Source organism: Mercenaria mercenaria, chromosome 7 (genome assembly GCF_021730395.1).
Source record: "Mercenaria mercenaria strain notata chromosome 7, MADL_Memer_1, whole genome shotgun sequence".
NCBI lineage: Eukaryota > Metazoa > Mollusca > Bivalvia > Venerida > Veneridae > Mercenaria > Mercenaria mercenaria.
The window spans coordinates 55,845,633-55,871,435 of record NC_069367.1 but is presented as its reverse complement, the minus strand read 5'-3'; the positions used below and the strand labels follow the sequence as shown (position 1 = coordinate 55,871,435).

The 25,803-nt window shown below is 34.2% G+C and overlaps 1 protein-coding gene across 1 annotated transcript in view; it reads right to left on the bottom strand.

The window, feature by feature from the left end:
* LOC128558616 (uncharacterized) overlaps positions 1 to 23,894 on the bottom strand; it is a 42,704-nt gene extending 18,810 nt beyond the window's left edge. Inside the window, exons 1-4 of the mRNA XM_053548454.1 lie at positions 23,817 to 23,894; positions 10,525 to 10,643; positions 4,691 to 4,739; positions 1,631 to 1,698 (exon numbers count right to left, since the gene is read on the bottom strand). Coding sequence (XP_053404429.1) covers positions 1,631 to 1,698; positions 4,691 to 4,739; positions 10,525 to 10,643; positions 23,817 to 23,877 — 297 coding nt within the window. The 5' untranslated portion in view covers positions 23,878 to 23,894. The remainder of the gene's footprint in view (positions 1 to 1,630; positions 1,699 to 4,690; positions 4,740 to 10,524; positions 10,644 to 23,816) is intronic.
* Between the last annotated feature and the right edge of the window lie 1,909 nt (positions 23,895 to 25,803).

The following is a 25,803-nucleotide window of genomic DNA, read 5'->3' as shown; positions in this document are numbered from 1 at the left end:
GCAAGGTTTCAAGGTTTCTAACCAAGAGCCATAACAAGAGGGCCATGAAGGCCCTGTATCGCTCACCTGACCTATTGACCTAAAGACCATAAGGATTAACATTCTGACCAAGTTTCATTAAGATATGGTATAAATGTGGCCTCTAAAGTGTAAACTAGCTTTTCTTTTAATTTGACCTAGCGACCTTTTTTTTGACCCGACATGACCCGGATTCAAATTGGACCTTGAAATCATTAAGATTACCATTCTGACCAAGTTTCATGAAGATACAGTCATAAATGTGGCCTCTCGAGTGTTAACAAGCTTTACCTTTGATTTGACCTAGTGACCTAGTTTTTGACCCCACCTGACCCAGATTTGAATCTGACCTATAGATCATCAAGATTACCATTTTGACCAAGTTTCATAAAGATAAAGTCATAAATGTGGCCTCTACAGTGTTAACAAGCTTTACCTTTGATTTGACTCGGTGACCTAGTTTTTGTCCTGACATGACCCAGGTTCGAACTTGACCTAAAGATTATCAAGATTAACATTCTGACAAAGTTTCATAAAGATACAGTCATAAATGTGGCCTCTACAGAGTTAACAAGCTTTTCCTTTGATTTGACCTAGTGACCTAGTTTTTGACCCCATCTGACCCAGATTCAAACTTGGCCTATACAGCCTCAAGACTAACATTCTGACCAAGTTTCATTAAGATATGGTCATAAATGTGGCCTCTACAGTGTAAACTAGCTTTTCCTTTGATATGACCTGGTGACCTAGTTTTTGATCCCACATGACCCAGATTCAAACTGGACCTTGAGATCATCAAGATTAACATTCTGACCAAGTTTCATGAAGATAGAGTCATAAATGTGGCCTCTACAGTGTTAACAAGTTTTTCCTTTGATTTGACCTGGTGACCTAGTTTTTGAACCCAGATGACCCAATATCAAACTTATCCAAGAATTTATTGAGGGTAACATTCTGACCAAGTTTCATTAAGATTGGGCCCAAACTGTGACCTCTAGAGTGTTAACAAGCTTTTTCTTTGATTTGACCTGGTGACCTAGTTTTTGATCCCAGATGACCCGATATCGAACTCGTCCAAGATTTTATTGAGGGTTACATTCTGACCAAGTTTCATTAAGATTGGGCCAAAAATGTATCCTCTAGAGTGTTAACAAGCTTTTCCTTTGATTTGACCTGGTGACCTAGTTTTTGACCCAAGATGACCCAATATCAAACTCATCCAAGATTTAATTGACGGTAACATTCTGACCAAGTTTCATTAAGATTGGCTCAAATTTGCGACCTCTAGAGTGTTAACAGTCAAATTGTTGATGCTGACGCCGACGACGACGGACGACGGACACAGGGCGATCACAAAAGCTCACCTTTGAGCACTTCGTGCTCAGGTGAGCTAAAAACCAAGTGATTTAGTTAGCCACCAAACCACAAGCCATAAAGGCTCCAAAATATACCTTCTTATCTTGTGGCATTATCATACAGCTGGCATACACAATTAGAAATAAGAGGAAACTCAGTCTCTGGAAGCCATGAGCATAATAAAAACAAAAACAGACACACACCAGACAATCCTGTTACATGCTTATTTCATATAAAAATATAACAACAAACTTACGAGACAGTCTTGGTAATCAGGAGGTACTTTAGCAAGCACATGTAGTATTCTGTCATATACCACTGTTGCTGAAATATACATCAAGCAATTGTAATTGTTTTTATTACAACTTAAAGAGTATTACATTTTGCACTGTAGGCACGGCAGTGCTGTGGTTAAAGGGCTAGACTACAGACATTGCTAGTATGTGTCATAGTGTTATATAGACTAGCTCTAAGACTATGATATATCATTTTACATTTTTATGATTAAATGTAGAGAACTGAGCCAGTCTATATCCTATGTCCAATATCTTTGCTACTTTTGAAATCTTTATGGGTCCTCTATTTAGAAATATATCTATTATCAGTCTAGTGGCTAGTCTAGGTGTTACAGTACATCTTTTTAAAAGAAATATGAATAAGTTTCCCAAAAATTACCCTTCAAACAGCAACAACAAATAGTGTACCCTGGGTCATTTCTTAGATGAAATCAGCTTTATTTCTTAATTAAATGTTTTACTTCACTAATTTACTAAGTACAGCTAAAAAGATTCCCTTGCATTTTAAATATAGGATCAATACTTTTGCCCCAAAACTAGTAATTTTAGAATAACCAGGGTGATATTTTAAAAAAACAAGAGCTGTCGGAGGACAGCAACGCTCGACTATTCAACAGCCTTGTCAATTGAATGAATATAAAAGTCGAAAAAGGGGCATAATTTTGTAAAAATGGGAAAAAGAGTTAAGGAACCTTCACAGTGCTTATCAGCTCATGACAGTTAACAAGTGTGAAAAGTTTCAATCAATTCCCATTAGTGGATACTGGGATACCAGCTTACATACAAAAACTTAACCAAAAACTGCTAAGTCAGAAAAAGGGGCATAATTTTGAAAAAATGCAAAGTAGAGTTATGGGACTTGCACATTGCATGTCAAATTATGACAGTGAACAAGTGTGTGAAGTTTCAATCCATTCCCATTTGTGGGTACTGAGATACCAGCTTACATACAAAACCTTAACCAAGAATTTCTAAGTCGAAAAAGGGGCATAATTTTGTAAAAAGGAAAAACAGAGTTATGGAACCTGTGCAATGTAGGTCAGTTTATCACAGTGAATAAGTGTATGAAGTTTCAATCCATTCCCACAAGTGGTTACTGAGATACCAGCTTACATACAAAACCTTAACCAAGAATTTCTAAGTCGAAAAAGGGGCATAGTTTTGTAAAAAAGCAAAATAGAGTTATGGAACCTGTGCAGTGTAGGTCAGTTTATCACTGTGAATAAGTGTGTGAAGTTTCAATCCATTCCCACAAGTGGTTACTGAGATACCAGCTTACATACAAAACCTTAACCAAATCGGGACGCGGACGCGGACGCCGACGCATGGGTGAGTCCAATAGCTCACTATTCTTTGAATAGTCGAGCTAAAAACTAGAGCTATCACTAAAGGTGATGAATGTACCCCCCGCATGCACTGACACAGTATATTGCAGTTTGACGCACACAAGATTGCATAATTATGTGGACTGTATGTATATAGACTGTATGTATACAGTATAGTAACAAAAAACAAAGTCCCATAACTATGCAGAATATTTATCTAAAAGAACGTAAATGCACCATGCACAACTAGGGTTGGTACTGATCACTTGTGTGAAGTTTCACTAAATTGTGTGCAAGGGTTCGGAAGATTAGGCGTGCACAAGATTGCATATGCAGACTGTATGTACATAGCATGTTAACAAGAAACAGTCCCATAACTCTGCAATTTTTGTCGTTGAAAGAACCTAACATGCCCCATGCACAACTACTGTTGTTACTGATCACTTGTGTGAAGTTTCATTAAACTGTGTCAAGGGGATGAGGAGAGATGGTGCGCACAAGATTGTGTCTATGTATATAGTATAGTAACAAAAAACAAAGTCCTGTAACTCTGCAAATTTTTTTTTCTGAAAGAACCTAACATGTCCCATCCACAACTACTGTTGTTACTGATCACTTGTGTGAAGTTTCATTAAATTGTGTCAAGGGGATGAGGAGAGATAGTGCGCACAAGATTGTGTCTATGTATATAGTATAGTAACAAAAAACAAAGTCCCATAACTCTGCATTTTTTTTTCTGAAAGTACCTAACATGCCCCATGCACAACTACTGTTGTTACTAATCACTTGTTTGAAGTTTCATTAAATTGTGTCAAGGGGATGAGGAGAGATAGTGCGCACAAGATTGTGTCTATGTATATAGTATAGTAACAAAAAACAAAGTCCCGTAACTCTGCAATTTTTTTTCTGAAAGTACCTAACATGCCCCATGCACAACTACTGTTGGTACTGATCATTTGTTTGAAGTTTCATTAAATTGTGTCAAGGGGATGAGGAGAGATAGTGCGCACAAGATTGTGTCTATGTATATAGTATAGTAACAAAAAACAAAGTCCCGTAACTCTGCATTTTTTTTTCTGAAAGTACCTAACATGCCCCATGCACAACTACTGTTGTTACTGATCACTTGTTTGAAGTTTCATTAAATTGTGTCAAGGGGATGAGGAGGGATGGTGCACACAAGATTGTGTCTACGGACGGACAGACAACCTGAAACCAGTATACCCCACCTTACAACTTTGTTGTTGGGGGGTACAATAATAACTCAATAAATGAACATTTCAAGCCACATATAATTTACAGGGCTCGCCTTTAAATCTGTAGAACATTTGGCCACAGGGCAACTACAACTATATTTCTACTTGCCCGAACCTAATTTTGGTTGCTCAAATGTATCATGGTGATGTGGCAGTAATGTGGGTGAGGGGAAATTATATGACACTAAAAGATAATATCAATAAACACAAGAAACTAATATATTTTCTGAGTGGGGATGGAAGTGGGGTTTGGGCATGTGGATGGGAGCTTGAAGGCACTGACACTCTAGGATCATTAAATTTTGTGTGATGATAATTTGAAGTCCGGCTAGCAGTTTTTTTTTCAGAAGAGAAGACTTTTGAAGTTTTCCATATAGCTATATCGATCATGTGATCTAAAAATTGTAACATGTATTATGGAATATATTGTAGTACTTACCTCTATCAATGAAGGAGTTGCTCACATGACCACGATGTATGTGTGAATGCTGAAAGCACAAAGTGAAAATAAAATTAGATCTTCTATCACATTTTATAACTGACTTATTTCAACAATGTTATGCTACAACAATGGGTCCATGAGCCATATACATTTAAATATATTACAATTATAATGTTTTCTGAGAAAAAAATGCTAGAAAGTCATTTTGACAAAAATTTTGCACCTGTGACAATGAGCCATTTTCAAAAAGACTTTTTGGCATTTTTTTCTCAGAAAACATTATAATTGTAATATATTTAAATGTACATGGCTCATGGACCCATACTGTATCCTAGGTACATTACTGCCACCTGTATGCTACAAATGATTATTTGTAATGTCACAAGATACCTGACATTATTCTAGTTCATGTACTCACGTCTCTTTCCCGTGCTGAGATTAAAAATTGTTGCAAAATGCATATTTTATCAAATATAAGCATAAAATAAAAAGAAATTTTGCTCATTTTCCATGACATCTTACCTCCTAGTGAGACAGTTTTTGGAGTGAGATATATTCCATATTAAAAAACAAAGAGCTGTCACTAATGGTGACAAATGCCCCCGCAGAGCCTTGACCTTTGACCTGGTGACCCCAAAGTCAGTAGGGGTCATGTACTCAATAAGTACTATCAGCATGTGAAGTTTGAAGGTCCTCGGTGCAGTGGTTCGCGAGTAAAGTGCCTTCATGCAAAAAGTTAACATTGTGACGAACGAACGAACGGATGGCCAGTTGAAAACTAATATGCCTTCTTTCGGGGGCATAAAAATATAAATAAACAAATATCCTTTATGTATCTCAGGCTTGGACCAAAGGTCATAGAAACAAGCCATATCAACATGACCATGTTGTGGAAAACTTCAAGAGATTAAAAATACCATTGAAATTTTCAAATAGTGGGATTTTGGAGAGTTTAAAAGGAAACGTTGTCAAAACTGAATATATTTTGTTTTCATTCACGGGAGTACAATTAGTACATACAGACAACATGTATGTGACAAAACTAATATGATGACTGACAACAATAATTATTACTGACAACACAAATATGATGACTATCGCCACTAATATGGTGACTGACAACACTCATAGGATGACTGACAACACATGTAGGATGACTGACAACACTAATGCTGACTGAAAACACTACTATGATGACTGACAACACTACTATGATGACTGACAACATTACTATGATGACTGACAATACTAATGATGACTGACAACATTATTATGATGACTGACAAAACTTCTATGATGACTAACAACACTACTATGATGACTAACAACACTAATGATGACTAACAACACTACTATGATGACTGACAATACTAATGATGACTGACAACATTACTTTGATGACTGACAAAACTACTGTGACGACTAACAACACTACTATGATGACTAACAACACTAATGATGACTAACAACACTACTATGATGACTGACAACACTAATGATGACTGACAACATTATTATGATGACTGATAAAACTACTATGATGACTAACAACACTAATGATGACTAACAACACTACTATGATGACTGACAATACTACTATGATGACTAACAACACTACTATGATGACTAACAACACTACTATGATGACTAACAACATTAATGATGACTAACAACATTAATGATGGCTGACTCAAGGAGAGAGTTTCTAAAAAAAGCTGTAAGCTTCCTACTCAATATGTAACATTGTAACAAATGCAATTATGTTAAATAAATATTGTTTAAACCAATGATGACTGACAACACTAATATGATGACTGACAACACTATTGTGATGACTAACAACACTAATGATGACTAACAACACTACTATGATGACTGACAACACTAATGATGACTGACAACATTACTATGATGACTGACAAAACTACTATGATGACTAACAACACTAATGATGACTACAACACTACTATGATGACTGACAATACTACTATGATGACTGACAACACTACTATGATGACTGACAACACTAATGATGACTGACAACATCCAATGATAACTGACAAAACTACTATGATGACTAACAACACTAATGATGACTAACAACACTACTATGATGACTGACAATACTACTATGATGACTAAGAACACTACTATGATGACTAACAACACTACTTTGATGACTAACAACATTAATGATGGCTGACTCAAGGAGAGAGTTTCTAAAAAAAGCTGTAAGCTTCCTACTCAATCCTATAGTTGATATATGTAACATTGTAACAAATGCAATTATGTTAAATAAATATTGTTTAAACCAATGATGACTGACAACACTAATATGATGACTGACAACACTATTGTGATGACTAACAACACTAATATGATGACTGACAACACTAATATGATGACTGACAACACTAATATGATGACTGACAACACTAATATGATGACTGACAACACTACTATGATGACTGACAACACTACTATAATGAGTGACAACACTAATGATTACTAACAACTGTTTTTTACACTAATATGATGACTGACAACACTTATGAAGACGGACAACATTAATGACAATCACATATTTCAACAGTCAAAGTACAGGAAAAAACAATTTTATTTATTCACTTAGTCTGAAATCAATACCTTTCCTTGGTTAAACTAAACAGACATGTTGAAGTTGTACTAAAAACATGGAATTTTCTCTAATTTGATTTTCAAACCCTAGGTTAGCATTCTATCAAAAGTAGGACTGGGACGATTACTCGGTTAATCGGATCCGATTCGATTATTAGGTGAAACCGGTTTCAATTTTTCAAAACCGCTAATTGCTCTCAAAAAATAAACATCACGAGTCGTACTTTATACATTTCTTTGACCAGCACATAGATCCACAGTATATTTCTGCTAAAACACATCAACTTGAACATACCCGGTAATCAATAGTCTTGGATTTGCATGTCGTGATATATTTGAAATAAAATACACCAAAATATGACTTATCAATTGCCATACTGCTTGCAAATGATAAAGTCGGTAAGTTTCTAATAAAGTCAGCTGCTGGAAGTATTTTGATAGGGTCGTCAGGAAAGGAAACAGCATTTTTAATATGGCGGCTGATGAACCAGTTCAATTCGATTTCAAACAGACGATTAACCGGTTTCAAAATTTTTAAATCATCCCAGCCCTAATCAAAAGAGCTAACCTGTCAGTATTTTTTATTAAGTACATTACATTATTATATTTTTAAGCAAATAACTTGCTGAATACAAGAAATATTTGCAGAAATCACATCACTTCTTGCACGAAAAAAATGGAAACTGAGTAAGTAAAGTATATACAGTACACTCAGACAATAGACCAAAATGCTACTTTGTACATAGATTTATAAAATATATTTTCACTCTTCTTGAACACATGGTAGACCCTTGGTGTGAGATGTCACTAACTGTCAGTTTTGGCATTCCACCAGATGACTCTGAATTATACCTTCTTCATCTTAAGCCTTTTAAGGCAAATCTTTCAAAATAGTGTTCCTTTGATCCAACTACAATACTAGTAATTGTTCCTTGTAGCACTCCTTATGCCTACCTTCATCAATATTCTTTCTTGGTGCTTTCCTAAAATAGCTTAAGTCAATTTATCCTTCCTACCTTTCAATTAATTATTTCTGTGATTGTTCTAAAGCTTGAATCAGTTAATTCTCTAGAGTTCCTTTAGTCTGAATATATTACGTCTTGTCTATCACCTAACCCTTGTAGTGTCCATAAAGCTCTTCCCAATTTTATGGTTGTGTTCATTTCTTTTATGGCAAGTGAATTTTGCCACATGCTGATCATGGTCTGCATTGTTTGCTATTCAGTCAGTAAATTTTCAGAGAATACCCCTTTGAATAATAAGTGGTACTGCCAAAATTGAATGACTGACCAGTCCATTTTAGAAATTTAGCAGGGTAATGGTTAAATACCTCCATTAGTTGGGTTGTTTTTTTCTTGCAGTGTTCTAAAAAGCTTTTTTTTCAAAACAGATGTTAAATTAAAAAGCATTTTTAAATTAAAAAGCCTTGAAAAGTATGCAAATGTCCATATATTTCTCAAAGAAAAGATATGTTTATATTTTAACAAAAATGCACAATTTTGAGTATTTGCTATTTTCATATAAAAAATGTGATAAAGGAAAGGCAACTCTTCTTGGAACATCCAAGTGACATAATATTAATCTGTTAGGTAATGGCAATTTGTGTGTGAACAAAAATGTATGTTTTTCCAACATTTTAATCTGTTGAAACTGCCCAAATGTCTCTGTATGAGCCAACTAAATGGCAGTACCAGTAAAATATATCTTACACCAATGGAATATAACTAACAACAAATCTTTTATATCTGCCATTTCAGCAGCAGCCCAATAACATGGACAGCAAGCTTTGTCCAAATTTCAACAATATTTTTTATAAATAAGTTTCAAGTGAATTTCAAACCATAGGAAATTACAGTTACAAACTAATTACCTCCCTTCATCACACAGATTTATTAATAATTTTGCATTTTGCTGTCGATCAGAATTATGAATAAGAATAAGTGTTGTAAATTCATTCCTACATAGTAGGTCCATTGTTTACATTCTTACTCGTTACTGGTGCAAGTTTAAATCACAGTCCATTACAAAAACAAGAGCTGTCGGAGGACAGCAACGCTCGACTATTTAACAGCCTTGTCGCTTGAATGAATAAGAAAGTCGAAAAAGGGGCATAATTTAGTAAAAAAGTAAAATAGGGTTATGGAACCTGCATAGTGCTTATCAGCTCATGACAGTGGACAAGTGTATGAAGTTTCAATCCATTCCCATTAGTGGGTACTGATACCAGCTTACATATAAGAATTTAACCCAAAAACTCCTAAGTTGAAAAAGGGGCATAATTTTGTAAAATGCAAAGTTGAGTTATTGACCCTTTGCACTGCATGTCATATCATGACAGTGAACTAGTGTGTGAAGTTTCAATCCTTTCCCATTAGTGGATACTGAGATACCAGCTTACATACAAAAACTTAACCAAAAATTTCTATGTTGAAAAAGGGGCATAATTTTGTGAAAAGGCAAAACAGAGTTATGGAACCTGTGCAATGTAAGTCAGATTATCACAGTAAATAAGTGTGTGAAGTTTCAATCCATTCCCACAAGTGGTTACTGAGATACCAGCTTACATACAAAACCTTAACCAAAAATTTCTAAGTCAAAAAAGGGGCATAATTTTGTAAAAAAGCAAAACAGAGTTATGGAAAACTTAACCAAATCGGGACGCGGACGCGGACGCCGACGCGGACGCATGGGCGAGTCCAATAGCTCTACTATTCTATGAATAGTCGAGCTCATTAAAGTACACAAAGAACTCTTAGTATGGTCTCTATTAAGTTAAGTCCTTCACTTAGCCTTACTTGTTACTTGCAGTGTTGTTTCACATTACCCAAGTTAATTCTTTCTTGTTGTGGTCTTTTAGTCAGGATTGGGTCAAGTATTCAAGTACTGGAGTATTATGAGCACAAAAGCCATTTTTTCCAGACTCACTAATGGCTTCAGCTTACCTCAATGTACCTTTTGTATACTTTAGTGTTCATTTTGTATACACTTTAGTGTTTGTATATACTTTAGTGTTCCTTTTGTATATACTTCAGTGTTCCTCTTCAGTGTTCCTTTTGTATATACTTCAGTGTTCCTTTTGTATATACTTAAGTGTTTCTTTTGTATATACTTAAGGGTTCCTTTTGTATATACTTAAGTGTTCCTTTCGCTGACCTCAAATGATTTTTTCTTGCAGCTACTTCATTTTGACTTACCTCATTTAATTCTTTCTTGCAGAGAGTTTCTAACTGGAAGCAGAGTGACATCATATCAAGACGGACATCTCCTGGTGTAGTGCTTCGAGACAACAGAGGCTGATGTAACTGTATATCAACTAAAATAAGAGAAATTTCATGAAAACCTCGGTTACTATACTGTAAAACATTTCAAAGAAATAAACTTGCATCCAGAGGGCTTTTTATACTAAGTAATAACCCTGTCAAACTTGTCAATAACCAGACTTAAAAAGCATACACTTGCCAGAATACACAAGAACAAGAGCTGTCTGTAAGACAGCCAATGCTCGACTATTCGAAATATTGTCCCAGAAGCAGGAAAAGATTACCCAAAATGTTAAAATATCAAAAGAGTTTTAAGTTCAATAGGGGATATAATTTGGCCAAAATGCATGTCAAAGTTATGGGACTTGATGCTATCAACTAGTTTTACAACCCCAAAGGCACACGTGAAGTTTCAACTTAATATCTGCATTTGTTCTGCAGACAGTAACTTGCACACAAAACTTCAACCAGAATTTTCTAAGTCCAAAAGGGGGCATAATTTACCCAAAATACATGTCAGAGTTATGGGACTTGATCCAGTGAGGTCGGTAATTGATCTAGAAAATGAAAAAATAAGTTTCAAATCTATATGCTTTTAAGTAATACCTGTATGTACTTGCAAGCAAAACTTTAACTGGGATTTTCTAAGTCTAAAGGGGGCATAATTTGACCAAAATGCAGGTCAGAGTTATGGAATTTGATGCTGTCAACTACTTTTATAACCCCGAAGACACATGTGATGTTTCAATTCAATATCTGCATTAGTTTCGGAGATAGTAACTTGCATGTAAAACTTTAACCAGGATTTTCCAAGTCCAAAACGGGGTATAATTCACTCAAAATACATGTCAGAATTATTGAACTTGACCCAGTGAGGTTGGTAATTGACCTAGAAAAAGAAAAAAATAAGTTTCAAAGCTATATGCCTTGAAATGATTGCTGTATGTACTTGCATGCAAAACTTTAACCAAGGTGTGACGCCGATGCCAGGGTGAGTAGAATAGCTAGACTATTCTTCAAATAGTCAAGCTAAAAACTACATACTAATCCCTTACAACAAGTCTGCTTATCAGTAAGGGCTTCTTTCTAACAGCTCTTTCTTTTGAACTGAGTAAAGCGAGGGCTCAGTGCAAACTAGTCTATCTGCTTCTATTTCTATATACACTTAGCCTAGTTTCGTTTTCAGCCCTCGAATAATGTTACTGATCATTGTTCTCACTCAATTTTGTATGCGAAGGATTTCCTCTAAGGATGCAAGAAAACAGAGCAGTACTCAAGCAGTGAGTGGATATACATGTTATACTGTTTTTCTTTTACATTTCTGTTATTTGTTTTGACATTTCTTTTCATGTACCCGAGTGAACAATTTGCTTTTGCTTTCATAATGTTATCTATGTATTTCTAACAACTAAGATCTTCATTCGACAACCTGCTATTTAGCAGCTTGTTATGAAGGATACAACTGTGAATTGCTTGATTTTTCTTTCCATGAAATAGTTCAATATTTCTACTCATAAAACAATATATACAGAAAACAAAAGAGGTTTAATCATTAGCTATAATGTTTCAGAATAACCATAGTAACAAGTACAGAAATGTAATTTTGCATGCTTGATAAAACCAGGTTTCATAGAATAAAGCCTGGGTTCAAATATATAATTGAAAATATCATTTTTTAAGCAATATAATATTCCTAACAAAATTAATGTCTTAAATTCAGCTTGAAATGTGCAGACTTCTTTAATCATGTGCAATTACCTCAAATACAAGTACATGGACCTACATATTTTATTTTACCATATTATAGACCAAATGTATGTTTATTATACTGTAGAAAAATTTCTTTTTCAAAATAAATCATCAAAAACGAGATTTTTCACATACACTCCCATATTAACAACAGCTGTCCGAGGACAGAAAGGCTCGAATGTTCCACAGTCTTTCCAATTTTATTTGAATTTAAATATACAAGTAGAAAATGGGACACAAGTTTGTAAAAATGCAAAACAGAGTTATGGACCCTGTACAATGTATGTCAGTTCATCACAGTTGACACTTATGTGTAAAGTTTTAATCCATTCCAGTCAGTAGGTACTGAGCTCATAATCAGCTTACATACAAAAACTTAACCAACAAGAGCTGTCTGAGGACTGCAACGCCTGACTATTCAACAGACTTGTCAACTGAATGAATATATAAGTAGAAAAAGGTGTATAATTTTGTATAATTGCAAAACAGGATTATGGAACCTGTACAATGCATATCAGCTCATGACAATGGACAATTGTGTGAAGTTTCAATCCATTACCATTAGTGGATACTGAGATACCAGCTTACATACAAAAACTTAAGTTTGAACTGCTAATTTTGTAAGATGCATAATAGAGTTATGGAACCTATGCAATGTAAGTCAGTTTATCACAGCAAATAAGTGTGTGAAGTTTCAATTCATTCCCACAAGTGGTTACTGAGATACAAAAACTTAACAAAATCGAGACGCTGACCAGGGCTTCGGAAATTTGCCGGTTTGTCGGTTTTGGACCGATTTTTGACTTTTCAGACCGATTCGTGAAGTGAAAAAAAACGAAAAAAATCGGTCCCGTAAAAATGGAGAAAAGTATAAATTCGGTCTTATATCTCAATACACGATCACCTGCCAAGTAGGAAATTGTTGGTCGCACCTTCAGATAATCAATAAAAACGTGTCAATCGGTCTGATTGTCACTTTGATAATCGGTCCGTAATTAGCGCGTGACGCAATCAGTGCTTGCACGGCACATCCTTTAATGTTTGCAGACAGCCGACTGCGGTGTATTAAACATTTTTGACTGGTTTCCTAACGTTTCTGACTGGATCCAAATCATTTCGACGGGGATCCACTTCTTTTATTCCGACGGATGGTTTATTTCAAAAGGCTATGTTTGATCACGGTAACAAACAAATGGTCGCTGCATTTAATCAAAGAGTTATAATTGTTCATTATAGGTCTTTGATTTAATGAGACATCACACGGAAAACCGATAAAAATAATTTTTATAATTACTTGATTTGAAAAAATTACATGATTCATTTGTTGGGGCTCCAGTTGAAACAAATGCAGAAAATCGTCTTTGCAACCCGACTGTACAAAAAAGAAAAAAATGGACGGGCAACCACGAATGATAAAGAAAACCGGAGTGGCACTGTTTATCAATCGGTCTTTTAAAAAACGTTTCAAACTGAAATTTTGTTTACATCAGAAGAGAACATATAACTTTATAAAATGTAGTTGCTTATTAAGTACAACGTAAGTGAAATGAAATATCCGTGGCAAACCCGCGTGACGTTTTGGTACTATACATGCGGGAAATTCGATCTCGGCGTTCAAATAACGTACACATTCGGTCCACGGCAGAGTATTCTTTAAATACTGAGGCTGTTTAGCAGAGAATATGTGTCGTGTAACTCACTTTGAGGCATTGTATTTTATAGAATTCCGTCAAAGAATGAGGAAACATCACAAAGTATCTGCCGTGTATACGGTATTGAAGTCACGTGCGTTGGCTTTTAGACAAGTTACGCACACGGTGTCAATGCCTCGTATTATCTCGGAAAAACATCGAAATTTAAACAAAGTAACGATCACACATAACACTGAATAACTGTCTCATTGTATGGTAACGTGCGGTGACTGGTAACACAGTTTTAATGCATGACATGCTTATTTCTTTACCCTATCACGTTTTACAAAATATGTAATATTGGGAATGCGGTGGGTGGGGTAGCGCCGATATCAGGATTTTCGTTTCGGACCGATTGAGTTATCAAAATTTCCGGAGCCCTGACGCTGACGCATAGGTGAGTCCAATATTATTAATCTACCTATTCTTTGAATAGTGGAGCTAAAATCTGCTTAGTCAATAAAAGGGCATTTTTTGTAAAAATGCAAAGCAGAATTATGGAACTTGTGCCCTGCATGTCAAAACAAGGTGTGAAGTTTCAATCCATTTCCATAAGTGACGACTGAGGTACAAGCTCACATACAAAAACTCAACCAAATTGGGACACAGACGTGGAGGTAAAAAGCAGAAGGGGTGTGAGCAGTAACTCTGATGAACAGTCTCAATCAACCAAGCCTGCTATAACTATGCATGCTTGCAAACTAAGCTTGTAAACGATGGTCATACATTTTATTAGCCATAATCGGTTCCGAACTGTTCGGCTATAATGGAAAAAGCACAAACTGTGTGTCCATAAGACACTGGTGTCCCTATTTCCTGTCACTGAACATGGTTTCATGACAGTCTAGATGAAATTTTTTTCTGAGATCTATGCAATATAAACATTTAAGCACTTTGTGTATTTTTTACAAGGAAAAGGACCATAACTCTGGTCTAACGAAGTGAAATCCTAAACAGAACACCAGGTGCACAACTTCACATGATAAATAAAAATTCACAAATGTTATACAACTCTTTTGGATAAATGCAATAAAAACTTGTATGCCCTTAAAGCATATTGTTAATAAAGTCAAATGTCATGACTCTGGTCTTGACAAGTGAAATAAAACACAAAACTTGAAAAACTTCACATGCTGAATTTAAGCATATTTTTGACCAGGTAAAGGGCCATAACTTTGGTCCTTATGTGTGAAATACCAAGGTTCAATGTTCAAGGTTTATTCGGCAAATTCAGCATTACAGATGCCTTTGGCCATTAACAAATATAATAGGAACATGGCATATTAACAATTGATACAAATACATGTATACATATACAGTTCAAAAAAGTAAAAGTCTATGCATACAATAAACAAACATATAAATTACAGAAGAAAAACAAAAATGTTAGGAAACATCTAAACAAACAAAACATATACAATAATCTACGTTACATTATGTAGTATTGTTTTTAAGTGTATCAACTCTATATTGCGTGGCTTCTTTAATAAACTTAGCTAGCTTAACAAGCACCTTCGCATTTTTTGAAGACATTAAATTATTAAATTTTTGGACAGTGGGCCATTGTGTATTACCAAGGTGCTTATTTCTAATATCAGTATATTTACTACAACAAAGAATGAAATGATATTCTGACTCCACAACATTTTGGTTACAAATCTTACATAGTCTGTTACTTCTATCTATATTATTATATCTACCAATCTCAATTTCAAGCTGATGTGAACTTAATCTCATGCAAGTAAACAATTTTCGTAAATCAGTATTTTTTAATTTCACAATATAATCCTGAAAACAGAATGACGTTTTATATTTACAGTAACTGTCCAATTTAGGCATAGTATTTATAGATTCACTCCACTCTTGAATGAATTGATCATATAATCTGTTTTTCAACAACGGGAAATAGTTCACATTATTATCAAAGTTCATTGTGTATATCCGTGTAACCAAGGTGATCTATAATAGAGTTAATTTGATTTGACCAGCAAATACAGTTAATAGTTCTACACTGGTCAAGATAAATATCATATAAAGCAGTATTAGGGTTCTTCATGATCTTTAACCAAAATTTCATTGCTCTTATTTTACAAACAACAGACAAAGGCAGTATCCCTAATTCACCATACACCGCATAATTTGGGGTCTGACTTTTAACACCCAAGAGGTATTTACAAAACCGAACATGTAACTTGTCAATTTCTTTTAACTTGTAGACACCCCAAACTTCTGCGCCATATAGTAAAATAGGTAGGACCATTGAATTAAATAAAGACAATTTTGTTTTAACATCCATATCTACACGATCAAATAAGGACAGAAGATTAAATTAAGCTCTAAGAGCTTGATCATGTAGAAGCTTAACAGCATCTCTGAAAGTTCCTGTACGTGTAAATTTAATTCCTAAATAAATAAAACTGTCAACAATTTCAACTTTTTTATCATTTATGAAAAATTCTACATTATGATTGCATTTTCGTTTCTCAAAAATACAGATTTTAGTCTTATCTATGTTAATTTCTAAGCCCCATTTAACAGAATAGTGCCATAGACTGTCAATTTGTGCTTGCAGACTCTTTGGGTCAGTGGTGAATAAAACAATATCGTCTGCAAATAAAATAAGATATTTTGACAATAAGTCTAAGTCATTCTTAGTCAAAGAATTCATATCAATATTATCAACTATATCATTAACAAAAAGAATAAACATTATCGGTGACAAGGGTTCTCCTTGCTTTAAGCCGATAGTGACATTGAAAAACTCTGACATATTCATAGAGCTTGACATACGTACACATGACTGAATATTGTTATATATTGACTTAATCATTCTAATCATCAATCATTCAATACCAATTAAAACATCAGGTGCAAAACTTCACATACTGGATGTTTGTTGAGTTTGGGTAAAATACTTTTTGTGATAATATTATGCACAACACAAATTTGGACAGACATGCATTTTGAGTAAGTAAAGGGCCATAACTTTGGTCTGGCTGTGTGAAATCCCAATCAAAACACCAGATGCACAACTTTACATGCTGAATGACAATCCCATGAGGTTTGATGACTCTGGGTCAAATACTTTTTGAGATATGCACAACTCAAATTAACAGAGACTGGTGGAGGGACAAGGGCAACTCAGTGTCAGGTGTCCTCAAACTAGTCACATGGCAGTCAGAAATCGGCTTTTTGTTGATTTCATAATTTTTTTACAGTTTGTATTGACATAGTTCTTGTGATAATAGAGCCAAATCATAAATTACAGAATAAACAGAAAGTAATGGATAGCAAGACATTTCGACCCCAAGACAATTCCACTCCAAGGGACAATTCAACCCCAAGACATTCAACCTAAATGCACAGAAAATTCATTTAACATCAAACAAAGTCCAAATTATTAGTACTGATTAATTACAATTAACATTATTAAAGCTTAAATATGTTTATTTATTTAATAGTGGTATTTATTTCAATTAAAAATTTGATATAAATGTGGATTTATGTAACACATTAAATTCACGAAAAAAATTTATTATGCTTAATTATAATGTGATACTTTCCCGTATATTGATAATACTATCTTATAACTTATATTGTATTTATGCATTTGGTGAATAAAGTATCTGTCTGTCCCTCCATCTGTCTGTCTGTCTCTTTAAACTACTCAATGAAAGCTAAACCTTTATTTCAATATTAACACCTTCTTAATAATTATTTATCACCTAATTAATCATGTTAAGTCTCATCTCATTAAAGTGCTTATTCAAGGGTTATCTGAGGAAAGTAACTGTCAGATTATGGAATTCAACCTTCTATTTTCCTCAAATACATTATATAGAGTTTAATAACAAAGTAATTTAAGAGTATAAGACAAAAAAATTAAAATATCTGAACATATTACAATTAATAAACTGCAAAATTTTCATGTGTTTTATAAACTTTATAATTTAATATATATACAGTTGTTCCTGTGTATGGAACAACTGTAACATGAAAAAAAAAATGATGCCACTAAATTGTATAAATTTGATTATTTTGCATCATTAAATACAGGTATAATACTTCAGATGCGGCCACCCGATAACGACATAAAATGTACATTATATTTATATTAACAATTTAATAACGAGGTGTTAAGGCGATAATTGTTTTGATTGTAGAAAGTAAGGAAGTCAGTTTAATCACTGTTTCAACTTTATTTATTTCCCTCATTTCACAGATTTTATTTCATACATAATTGAAAAAAAATGAAAACAACATGTTATTGAGGAATTAGACACAAAACAACTGTGCGAATTTTAAAAGAGAAAGGAGGAAAATTGTGTCAAAACAAGTTGATTTCTTTACATTGCTGTATATTGGAGACAAATTTTATATAAATTGTTTTTGATACTTGAAAATTCAGTATCTACACTTCTGTATCTTTATAAATAATACTCAATTAATAAAAAGAAAACATTGGTATTTTGTGACTTCTTAAAAATGAGTCAAATTTGTACAATGAATGAAATGATATGTTTAGATTACTTGATTGTGTTGATATTATAGTACACAATGTATTCTTAAAAATGTACATGTATTTGTCTAAATGGGTGGGAAATGTTATACGTGTATTATTATTATTGCATTTATTTGCAAGTCGTGCGAGTACTTTCAGTTTATTCAGAGTCACAGTTTACATGATGGTTAATACATGTTAATGGATACTTGCACTAAATGTTTCATACAGTAGTTATAGCAAGTGTTAATGATGACTTATTGCTCTACTGTGGAAATTGACAGATATGAAAATATGTCATCTATTAATACCTCCTGTCATTTTGGAATTTTCAATTAGTATATAATACTAATGTGTGATGCCGATAAACATAAACAAGAAATTATTTAAGGTGTTAAAAGTGTAAACAAAGGCGATAATTTATCTCCTAGTTGCAAATTTACATGATAAGATACCAATAAACATAATTATATACAAGAAATTATTCAAGGTGATAAAATATAATCTGTATGTATTTGCCGATTTGCCAATAAACTGAAACTGAATTATGAAAACTATAATCAAAGGTGATTATGCATTTCCCTAGTGGCAAATTTAAACAATTTTAGGAGAGAATAGTTTTTTCATTAAAGCACAAGACTGAATTTCTTCTGATTTTATTCAATAGGTGGGTGTTTTACTGAAATTAAAAGAAATTTGAAAGAATGTTATAAAGTTTCTTAATATTTCAATATTTTAATAAATAAACATAACTTCCTTCTTGATCATTTAAACAACTTTCATACTTGTTCCGCCAGCTTTAAACAGAAGTCAGAACTGAGTTTCTGTTTATTAATAACATAAAAACAATTTACTTAGGATCTGGTAGTTCTGGCTACTATATTGTATTACAGGCAATTTCTGCCTCTTGTATATGTGCACCCTCAAGAGAGGTATATTTCTTTTTATATGAACTGTGCTCTCTAAGTGCTATTATTTACAAGTACACACTTCGTGTATTTATACAAGTGTCTGACAGCAGCTGCTGCAGACTAGTTGAAAAGACAGATATTCAGATACAAGAGAATCCAGGTACCAGACCCTAGCTCTTTTTTAATAGACCCCATGGTTCTTTAACGTGCCCGGTGTATTAGCACCTACACACGAAAGATTGCCTGGGTTTCTGACCAGTAGTCGCACACCTCTAATTCCATGGGTGGAAAACACTGAAAAGCGTTTCTGAAAAATCCTGAGGCATCTGTCAGGGATCAAACCCTGGACTGGAAAGCCAGCGTGCAAACCACTGAGTTAATCTGTCCACCCATAACTTAGTGACGCTATTTTTATTTTGGCAGTGGCAAGGTAGCCGGTTCCTGCTACCTAGACCTTTAGTCTACGTAGCTGGTTCTGGCTACCTAGACTAAAATACCTAGACCTTTAGTCTACGTAGCTGGTTCTGGCTACCTAGACTAAAGGTCTAGGTAGCCGGCTCTATATATACATATCGTATATGAACATGTAAGTAAAGGTAGCCGGCTTTAATAAACTGTATCTATAAAGGATTATAAGGATCATTATATTAGTTAAATAAATTTTTCTCCGAGCTCCTTGGTGCGTGCACGTCGCAGAGAGGGCACATATGGCGCTAACTGGGTCAGCGCCCTAACTAGGTCAACGCCTGATCTAGTTAGCGTCACATGACGAAAACCAAGGAGTGTGGCCTTAAAAAGGGGACATTTATTGGCTGAGCTTCATCTAGTCTGCTTGCCATCGTGTTGGACCTCTCTTCTACAACCGGGGTGCCGGGTCTGGTTGGTCCCGGCCAACTCGATGCCGGATTACCATCTCTGAGGGATCGCTTTCCCGATACTTCAGCTGGTTCATCAACGAGGCTGATGTTGGCTCGGAACCCCCGACTCGATGCCGGATTACCATCTCTGGGGATTTCATAATACTGTTTACTCCAGCTGGTTCATCAACAAGGTGGGACATCGGAGCCAGGCTTCCGGATGCGGCACTTCGGACAAGACAGTTGGTGGAGGCGACATACAAGGTGGTGGCGGGGGGCTGGATGAAGGACAGGCGATCAGACCGTTTAAAATGTAGATACAATAACAACGCTGTCAACAACACTTAAGAAGAAACACACAACAGATGTCACAGAAACACGACGACACAAACAATAGATGACACATAACTACGATGATACATAACCATGATGAAATATAATTGATGTATACTAATGGGAGTGAAGTAAAGATGCTGTATGAAGAGGAGGAGGAGCATAATTGTAGCAACAGTTGCCCATATGGTCTTAACCGGTGGCGACGTTAAATAACCTCAACACACACATTAAATAAATTACATTTCTTGTGATTTATAATTCTTTATTTGTGTTTTATCTGTTTATTTCGCCGTATTTATGCACTCACATCATATCGGCCGACATTTTGTTATGTTAAAACATACTTGATACATATTTGAGATACAGTGCTTCATTCTTAAAACAAAACAAAACAAACAGTTAAAAACAAACAAAAGGGCAAAACAAAGAGCATCATTGTACATTAAACATGTTAAATGATGCGGTCCTACTGAACGAAACGGCGTTTGATCATTTCATGTGCCTTTTTTTTAAGTGAAAATTTTAAGTGATCATCACTTTCGCACAGCTATGTGCGTCTTTAATTAATCTACTAATTACTAAATAATTTCTCCGCTGATTTTTCTATTTGACAATGATCAACATTGGTTCTAATTCTTTGTTTGAACATATGAGCTCTTTATTCTAAGGTAGCGTGATAAATGTGAAATGTAAAAGATAATGACATGTACATATCAAAAGACCTAATTCTAAACGATCGCAGAGAATTGACATCATCTATCAAAAATGTTTTTTTCTTATTTCAATTTCTAACAAACTACAAAAATTCATTAAAAATTTTACTTTTAAAATTATAAACATGCCATTTAAACAAGCCGATGACGATAACGCCACTTTGATTATTTGTTGATAACATTACAAAGTATCAGCCAATATGAAATGAGTGTGTAAATATGGCGAAATAAACAGGTAAATCACAAATAGTAATAATAAATCACAAAAATGTAATTTATTTAACTAATTTAATGATCCATGATAACAAAGTTTATTAAAGCCGGCTACGTTGACGTGTTCATATGATAAGTATATATATATATATATAGAGCCGGCTACCTAGACTTTTAGTATATGTAGCCGGAACCGCCTACGTAGACCTTTGGTACTAGCCACTGCCTTTTATTTTCGGCAGTGGCTACGATTACGGTACAGTAATCCTAGCCTCCGATTCTAGGATTACAGAAGTTCTGTATTCCTAGACAATCCTATGAGGATAGGCTAGGATTATGGAAGTATGTAACAGGCATCAAGTATATGTTAGAACATGCATAAATGATGTTGTAAACTTACTTATTTCACTTAAAACAGCGATTTTTCATGCCTGTTGTACATATGGGTGTTAATTTCGCCCGATTCTATCTGCACGGAAATCTAAAGTGACAGGCAAAATCAAATCATATAATTTAAAGTATGAATTTTTTTTTTAAATCCTTTTGAGCTATCATTTAGAATATAATCCATGTTTGTCTGTCAATTTCAAAAAACAAATAAATTTAAAAAAAATTAAAAAAAAACAAAAACATTTAGTATGGTTTTGGAAAGAAAAACTTATAAATACGGATGTTGATTTCGCCTTTTTTCGTGGAAAACTCGAGTGACAAACAAACTAATCTCATAAAATTTTAAGTATAGAATATTTTTTTTTAATTTAACATTAACCCTCATATTTCTATACTGAACATTTCCGCACCGTCATTAATATATCGTTTAAGTTTATACTAACCCAAAATGGCTGATCGATAACACGAAATACACGTAACATGGCAAAGAAGTATTAAATACACAGAATGGCAACTGGCTGTAATCTCGCGTGAGCTCGTGTCAGAGCGTGATTTGGCGTTATCTTACTAAAAACAAACATTGGCGAGCATGCAGTTACAATTTGTACCTTTAAAACTACATTTAAAATACATGTTAGCTTCTAAAACAAAATTAGTTTAATGAGAAGGCAGTGGCTACGATTACGGTACCGTAATCCTAGCCTCCGGTTCTAGGATTACGGAAGTTCCGTATTCCTAGACAACCCTATGAGAATAGGCTAGGATTACGGAAGTATTTAAGAGGCATCAAATTTATGTTAGGACATGCATAAATGACATTGTAAACTTACTCATTTCACTTAATTTCACTAAATATTTCGTGCTATCGATCGGCCGTTTTGGGTTAGTATAATCTTAATGGCGATGGGCGGAAATATAGAATTATCTATGTTTCCTATATACCAGCATTTTTTTCATCAAGTCACCACAAATGGTCTTTAATAACATACAATGGTTATAAATCATAAAATTCAAAGTATAGAATTTTTTTTTTAAATCTAACTTTGACACTCATATTTCTAATATATTTCCGCGCGCCGCCATTAAGTTTATACTAACCCAAAACGGCGGATAGAAAACACGAAATAATAAGGCAGGCATGAAAAATTAAGTGAAATAAGTAAGTTTACAACATCATTTATGCGTGTCCTAACATATACTCTATGCCTCTTAAAATACTTCCGTAGTCCTACCTAGCCTATCCTCATAGGGTTGTCTAGGAATACGGAACTCCCGTAATCCTAGAACCGGAGGCTAGGATTAGGGTACCGTAATCGTAGCCACTGCCTAATGAGAAATGGTCTTAAGACACGAAGTACAGGGGTTTTTTTGCCATCGAAAGAAGTGTGGTCATACGGTGATAATTATTTTACTGATGAATAATTGCTTTCGCATACAAAATGGCATGTGGAGAAAGCGCCACTTCCTGTAACGAGATCTCGTTTTTTTGTCATGGGAGGTTGGCGAGATTTGCTCTATATGCCTTTAAAGTTGCCAATCTATTTATTTTTACTGTATAGCTCTTTGAACATGGTAGGCATGAATTTTCAGTGAAATATGTATAAAACTTCATTTATGCATGTCCTTATTTATTTCCGTAATCCTAGACTATCCTCGTAGGGTTGTCTAGGTATACGGAACTTCCGTAATCCTAGAACCGGAGGCTAGGATTACGGTACCGTAATCGTAGCCACTGCCTTTATTTTCTGACTCTAAAGGAATTTCAGTTTTTTTGGTCGAAGTGTCTGGGAATGGAAATGTCTTGGGTGAAAGTGTTAAGCAATAAATAATGTATCGCCTGCGACGATCAAAGTCTTTGTCTGCACCTTTGAACGACGGATCGTAATGCATTGGGGATGAAATCTGTCTTGTCGTGGGGGCTGCCATTTTTGTTGTTGTTGTTGTTCTGTATCGAATCTTGGACGTTTCGACCCCAAGACATTTCGACCCCAAGACATTTCAACCCCAAAATATAATTTTCTTGGACAATTCGACCCCAAAGACATTTCGACCCCAAGACATTTCGACCCCTCAGAAATAGTTGTATGTTTTCATTTTATATTTCTTCCATTTTACATATTTTAGAAAATATGAATATATAGATCTATATAAATATTCTATTTTTAAATACATGTCAGTGAATAAACCGCGCTGGTCGGAAAGGATCGGCCGTATGTTTATTATTGGAACTAATTGAGTTATTTCGTCATGTTATTTTGATAATTTAAGAAGAAAATATATTATAAAAAAAAACAGTTTTTAAAAGAATTATATCATGTTTATATATGAATATAAAAAACTTTTACTGCATTTATTGCCAAAGCACGAATAATGTCCTTTGATTAGTCCTGATAGAGTTTGATTGGATTATCACACCTATTGATTATATCAATTAATCAGTATATTTGTAAGCACACACAAATGACATCTGACAAATAATGTCTAACAAGGTAAGCGCAGTTAAATATGATAAGCTTTTATTTAATTTAAAAGCTAACAAAATTATGGTGATTGTTGTTCATCCACGAGTGCGCAAATTTCCCGTGCGCTCAACAAATTTTCAACTTCGTATAAAAACGTTTTGTGCATTTTATTTTCCTTTTGTAAATTAATTATTTATTTGAGATATGACTGAATTCTATCATAAACCCTAAAAATACGATTTATTAAAGAAATACCTGTGTACATTAGAATATTTTAGGACATGGAAATTCCGAATGTACAAATTTCCAGTGCGCACGCCGATTTTCAATCATGTACAAGACGTAACGCGCAAAGTATTTTAATTTTCTTTTGAAAAATAATAATTTATGATCTATATGTTTGAATTCAGTCATAAATCACTTCAAAAATACCATTTGTTGAAGAAATACGGGTGTATTTCAGTTATATAATTTCCCGCGCGGTCGCCGAATTTCAATCTCTTATAAAATCGTTTTGCTTAAAGAATTTTATTTATCCTTCTGAAACTTATTATTTATATTATACACGAATGATTTCTGCAATAAACCCTACAAAAATACCATTTATTAATAAAAAAAAGGGTGTATTTCGGTAATGGAAATTTCCCGCGCGGTCGCCGAATTTCAGTCTCGTATAAAGTAATTTTGCGTGAACGTATTTTATTTTCCATTCGTATTTTATTCATTTATGATATATATGATTGAATTATTTAAAAAAAAAAACTTCAAAAATACCTTTAACTTACAAAATACAGGTATATTCCGGTTATGGAAAATGTATTCCGGTGTATTCCGGTTTTTAGGTGGATTCCGGTTTAATGTGTGACCGAAATCGCTTGAAGTTGTTAAAATCATACTTTTAAAATCATACTTTAAATCACGTGAATTTGCTAAAATGTTTAATATAGAAAAAAGTAATACGACTGCCACATTTTCCTTACAGATATGAAATATGATAATAATTTTTTCCCCGTTTTTAACAGAACAGTACTCACATATTCTTACATTTTGCAGAAACGGGGATTTCGTGTTTGATATTTTACAACTGGAAGGAATGTCGTTCATAGAAAAGAAAAGAGCAGTTTGTAAATAACAAAAATCATATTCTGTAAAGCAAATACTTTATGTGTGCGTACGAAAATAACATTAAATGCGAAAATAAGCAATATGTTGTTTAATTTTCTATTGTTTTCTTTACATTTTCGCCCAAATTAAAGATAATGTTGACACATGTTTATAAATATCCGATGTCACCACAATCGCTTAATTGAGTGTTAATTGCAATGCGCACTGCAGAACAGAACAGAACAGAACATCTCTTTTATTCTCTCAAACATGTACTGCAGATAAA